Source organism: Pelodiscus sinensis, chromosome 30, assembly GCF_052426305.1.
Source record: "Pelodiscus sinensis isolate ZL-2025 chromosome 30, ASM5242630v1, whole genome shotgun sequence".
Classification (NCBI taxonomy): domain Eukaryota; kingdom Metazoa; phylum Chordata; order Testudines; family Trionychidae; genus Pelodiscus; species Pelodiscus sinensis.
Genome location: NC_143081.1, coordinates 15,938,520 through 15,943,676, shown reverse-complemented (window position 1 = coordinate 15,943,676; position 5,157 = coordinate 15,938,520). Strand labels below are relative to the sequence as shown.

The 5,157-nt window shown below is 59.8% G+C and overlaps 1 protein-coding gene across 1 annotated transcript; it reads right to left on the bottom strand.

Moving 5' to 3' along the window:
* Positions 1-309: 309 nt before the first annotated feature.
* Positions 310-2,904, bottom strand: LOC149521281 (uncharacterized). Its single transcript, XM_089774434.1, has 2 exons — positions 2,626-2,904; positions 310-1,982 (listed from the first exon to the last, which is right to left on the bottom strand). Exons 1-2 carry the CDS (start codon positions 2,902-2,904, stop codon positions 1,653-1,655), a joined length of 609 nt encoding a protein of 202 aa, XP_089630560.1. The 3' UTR covers positions 310-1,652.
* Positions 2,905-5,157: the final 2,253 nt, after the last annotated feature.

Below are 5,157 nucleotides of genomic sequence, written 5' to 3'. Positions count from 1 at the left end.
AGCCCAGCGCTTCCCCGCATTCCTAGGGAAATAGTTTTTCCTACTATCTAACCTCGACCTCCCCCACTGCAACTTGAGCCCATTGCTCCTTGTTCTGTCACCTGCCCCCACTGAGAACAGCCTCTGTCCAGCCTCTTTGGAACCCCCCTTCAGGGAGTTGCAGGCTGCTCTCAAATCCCCCCTCGCTCTTCTCTTCTACAGACTGAACAAACCCAAATCCCTCAGCCTCTCCTCGTAGGTCATGTGCTCCAACCCCCAAATCATTTTGGTTGCCCTCTGCTGGCCCCTCTCCAATGCACCCACGTCCTTTCTGTAGTGGGGGGCCCAGAACTGGGCACAACACTCCAGATGTGGCCTCACCAGCGCCGAATAAAGGGGAATAATCACTTCTCTGGATCTGCTGGAAATGCTACTCCTAATGCAGCCCACTGTGCCATTAGCCTGCTTGGCCACAAGAGCGCGCTGGTGACCGGTTGCCAATTCTCCCCAACCAAGATGAGTCCGGGAGGCAGCTAAGTCTTGTGTGGGGGGAGGCCTGGACCAGGCAGGAGGGGGCTGGCCCGTGATGAGTATTAGAACCACGGTTAGGGGTCTATGTGCCTAGTTTCTAGCTGAGACGGCGTGATTGGTACTATGTTCCTAGTTCTGTTGCGACCCCCTTGAGGACTTGCACTGCCCCTTTGCTTGGTGAACGTGACCATTTCTGGTTGATACCGTAACCCAGCTGATGTCATTGCCCCTGGCGGGAATGCACTGCTCAGGCCTACCAGGGAGGGGTCGACTGTCACTTAACTCAGGGGTGAACACGGGGGTGCTGGTGGAAATCCCCACAGCAGAGCCTTCCCAGAGCTGCTCCCAGGGTCTGCATGCGTGGCGGAGCGTGGCCTGGCCTGTGAGGCTGCTGGGGGAGGCGGGAGGGCTGGGCTCAGCAGCGCCGGCAGCGGGGAGCCAGGATGACTGGGAAGAGGAGTTTAACCACCATCGCACTGGGCTCCATGCAGACCTTGGGAAGGGAGTGCTTCCACTGGGTTCGAAAGGGGCCGATGGAGTCACGTTTAAGCCCAAGCTGTTGCTGAGAATGGGGGTGAGTGGGTGGGCGCAGAGCCAGAAGGGGGAGTTCTTTCTCCAAGCCTGGGGGAGAGGGGGAGGAGTGGGCTGGGGCCGAGAATCTCACTCCCCCCACGCCTCCCTCCCAACGCGACACGACACCACGGCACTCGCCTTGCCGGTCTCAGGTTTTCTTGGGCTCAGCGTGCAGGGGGACTGGCTGGCCAGAGGGAAATGTTGGAACGCAACGGTGAGAACATGGGGATGAAAATGCAATCGGGATGTGCAGATTCACCCTTCTCACCGGGAGGCACAACGCCGGCAGGGCACAACCGGCCGCCAGGAGAATGTCTGAGATGGTCTCTCTTTGCCGCGGAGCAGAAATTACATTGGGGCAGCAGAGGGTGGGGCAGAGAACGGGCAGTTAAACTGTACAATGAGCACTAGGGCATCAGAGGGTGGGGAGAGGAAGGGGCGGTACTAGGACAGCAGGGGGTGGGGGTACAAACAGCTGCCCATTCAGAGGTAGGTGTGGGGCTCGGAGGGGTGGGTGGCCCGGCGGAGGTGGGGCAGGACGGGGGAACGCAGAGGGGCCCTGCCCGGCCCTAGGGCTGTACGCCCTTGATGTAGTAGACGGGGAGATGGTTCCAGCAGGAGACGACGAGGCGCTGTCTGGTGCTGAGGCCGGTGTAGGAGACACTCCAGGGGTTGAAGGTGCAGATGGTGATGGAGAAGGGCGCGTTGCTCACGTACCGGTAGGGCCCGGCCGTCGTGCAGACTTCGGTGACGTTCTCGTTGGGCGCGTGGATGAAGGTGTTGCTGTATCTCCAGTACATCAGCCGGGCCCACATCATCCTGTTGCAGTAGGCGTTGGTGGTGGTGGCAGGAGTGCAGGGTGGGACAGTGCAGGGTGCGGTTGGCTCCCTCCATGAAACCTTAGGGGCCTAGAGCCCCTTCCTTTCCCCACACCAAACCCTCCTTCTCCCAGTATTCCTGCCCCACAACGCTCCACGCTGCACTGAATGCCAGCCCCTCCCCGCACCCCGAGCTCAACCTAGAACTGGATTGAGAACTGGTTAAAAGACAGGAACCAAAGGGTAGGAATAAATGGTCAGTTTTCAAAGTAGATTAAAAAGACTGGGACTTTTCATTTTAGGAAAGAGGAGACTCAGGGGAGATAGGATCGAGGGCTATAAAATCATGACTGGTGTGGAAAAACTGAAGAAGGAAAAGTTATCGACTTGCTCCCATAACATAAGAGCGAGGGGGTCACCCAATGAAATGAACCGGCACCACGTTTAAAACAAACCAAAGGACGTTTTTCTTCACCCAGGGCACAGTCAACCTGTGGAACTCCTTGCTAGAGGATGCGTTGAAGGCTAAAACTTTAGCAGAGTTCAAAAAAGAACTAGATAGATTCATGGAGGTTGGGTCCATCGATGGCCGCTCTTAGGTAACCCAGGCATCCTGCTCCTAGACCCTCTGCTCTAACCACTGCTTCGCGCTGCCTCCCGCAAATGTGCCCCCAAGGACCCCGTTCTCCCCTTTCTCCCAGCTGGTGGATCTGCTGCCACTCACCGACGCCCTCCTTGCTTCGCTGCTCTCCGGGCTGGTCCTCTTGCCCACGCTGGAGCGGCTATATAGAGCCTGGCTGGGGGGAGGCGAGGGAGTGGGCAGGGAGCCAGCAGGATCAAACATCTCCGGGTGCGTTGCACCAGCAAAAGCAGCATTGATTTTGATGCGCGGGGGCGGAACCCTGCTGGCTGTCTCCCAGCTACTGTCGGTAACAATAGTGGGCGGCCTGCAGGTCACCGGGGGGTAGCCGGCCCAGCGCCAGCCCACCAGGGACCCTGGCATGGACCCGTCACCAACCTGGGCTGAAGTCCTGGCTGCCACGCCCCCCGGGCTAGCGAGATGCACACTAGGGCAGGTGTGCCCACCAGTGGGGACGTGGGGCAGAGTGGGCGCTAGCCCCATTTCTGCCCAGCCTTTGCTCCGCCCCCATCATGCCCTTCACCCTCTCCTCCCCGCCAGCCTTTTCCCAGCGCTGCCCAGAGCGACGCAGCCGAGAAGCGGCCACGTGTGGGCTGGAGCCGGCCGGCCTGCACCTTCCCCGCAGCCTGTGAGCGAGCCAGGGAGGGAGGGGAGACCGTGGAGCGCATTGGATGGCCAGTGCCGTCTCTCCCACCGTGGGGGCGAACACGCATCGCGTGCACCCCTCAAGGTATCCCTCATGGTGCCCTCCTGAGCTGCGTTCACACGCTTGTTTGCCGGGGTGATGCATCCCCCGTCCTGCCCCGCCAGCACCTAGTCTGGCACCTCAGAGCTCTGCCCATGCCCAGCCCCGAGCGCCCCAGCTGTGCCCGGCCTGGGCCCCCAGAGTGCCGAGTTCTGGGGTCCCCTGCAGCAACGTGCAGACCTGACGTCCCCGAAGAGTCAACGGCTGTTGGGTGACCCCCTCGCGGTCTGACATTGGTACCAGGGCCCTCGGCCTCCTCCGTGCCCCGGCAAACCCACCCTCAGCCGCCCTTCTGTTAACGGCACAGGCATGAGGAACAGCCAGCCTGTTCTCTGGAGGCCAAGTGTGTTTGGGGATGGGGAGGTCCAGGCTCCGTTGGGTTGGTGCGAGGGTTGAGAGAAGGAACCCGAAGAGTCATGGAGGGACATGGGGCCAGAAACAGCGGAGGTTTCCATGTCAGCCGGGTCCTGCTCTTTGGTGCGGCCGGTGAGGACGAAAGAGGCCCCGGGGCTCTGAGCTCCCAGGAGATGGCCGGGCAGCAGCCATGATGGTAGAGCCCCCTCATTCTGCGTGCTGTGGTCAGTGATTGTGCTCATGCCATCGCCTACGCCGGCTTTTGTCCCCAACGCTTCTCCTTTAAGGGCGGGGGCGCCGGGTGGAACATCCCCTCCCCTCACGGACCGGTTCCCAGTTAGTTCAATTCCTCCTGCGCCCGTTGGGGTCCAGGGATTTCCAGTCCCGCGCTTGGCTTGTTTACCAGGCATGAGCCAACCGCCGCCGTGGCGCAATGGCCGGGGGCCTGCGTGTTCGGGCCCGGTTCGGTCACCTCGCGTTGCACCTTTTCTGCTCCGCCTTGATCGCCGGGTGGGACTGGGCGTTCGGCAAAGGGGTCACTCTTCACTGCGGAGTTCAGTGCTTGGGGGATGCGTAGGCCCAGTTTTCCCAACACCTCAGCCAGCGTCCCTCCGTCCTGACCCTCAACCTCCTGCCAGGGGATCTGGACACTAGGATAACGAGTGGGATTAAGACACTCAGTTCCCCACAAGGCTGTGTGCCCTCACTACAGGAAGGAAGATTAGCCAGACTCCTTCGATAAGGCTTGGATTTGCGACACCCGTGTGTGACTCACTAGTAACAAGTGTTAGCGGTGGGTGGAATATCACGGGGGGTGATGGTGACATGCCTTTCACACACCCAGGCACTTGAGTGACAGGTTATTTTCTTCTTCCCCTGCGTGGCATTGGGTGTCTGCCGTATTGGAGAGGCAGAGACCTGCCCTGGAATTTTAGGAATGAATGAAGGAGAGCGAGACGGCGAAGGGAAACGGGTGGGGAAAGAGACAGAAGAGACAGAAGGTTACGTCCTTGAGCGGTTCTTGGATCAGGAATTATTTTCAGAGTTTTCAGATGCAAACTGTGGAGTTGGGTTGGGAGTTCTGGCTTCTCCCCTGTCAGCTCCAGGCAAGGGCAGGAAAAGACCCTCGGAGCACTGCAGCAAAGAGCACTAGACACTAACACACACATGAAGTGACACCGGAGACGGACAGGGCTCGCCCGCGCGAGAACCACAACCACACACACCACAACCACGCCAGCAATGGACACAAAGTCTTGGAAGGAGGGGAAGGGAGGGGGGACATGCAAGTGGCACAGGCCTGCAACACTCACACAAGCATGAAGCATAAAATTGAGACACAGGAGACTCCCACAAGCCGGGGCTTCAAACCCACCGAGCAATCACTCGTTAGACGACACGTGCAAGACCCGAGCTGGACTCCTGCCCAGCCCCGAGCGGGAGGCGTGGAATGGTGGGGCGCCGGAAAAGGAGCTTGGGCGTTTTAGTTTTGGGGCAGTGGATACCAGTGGAAAGAC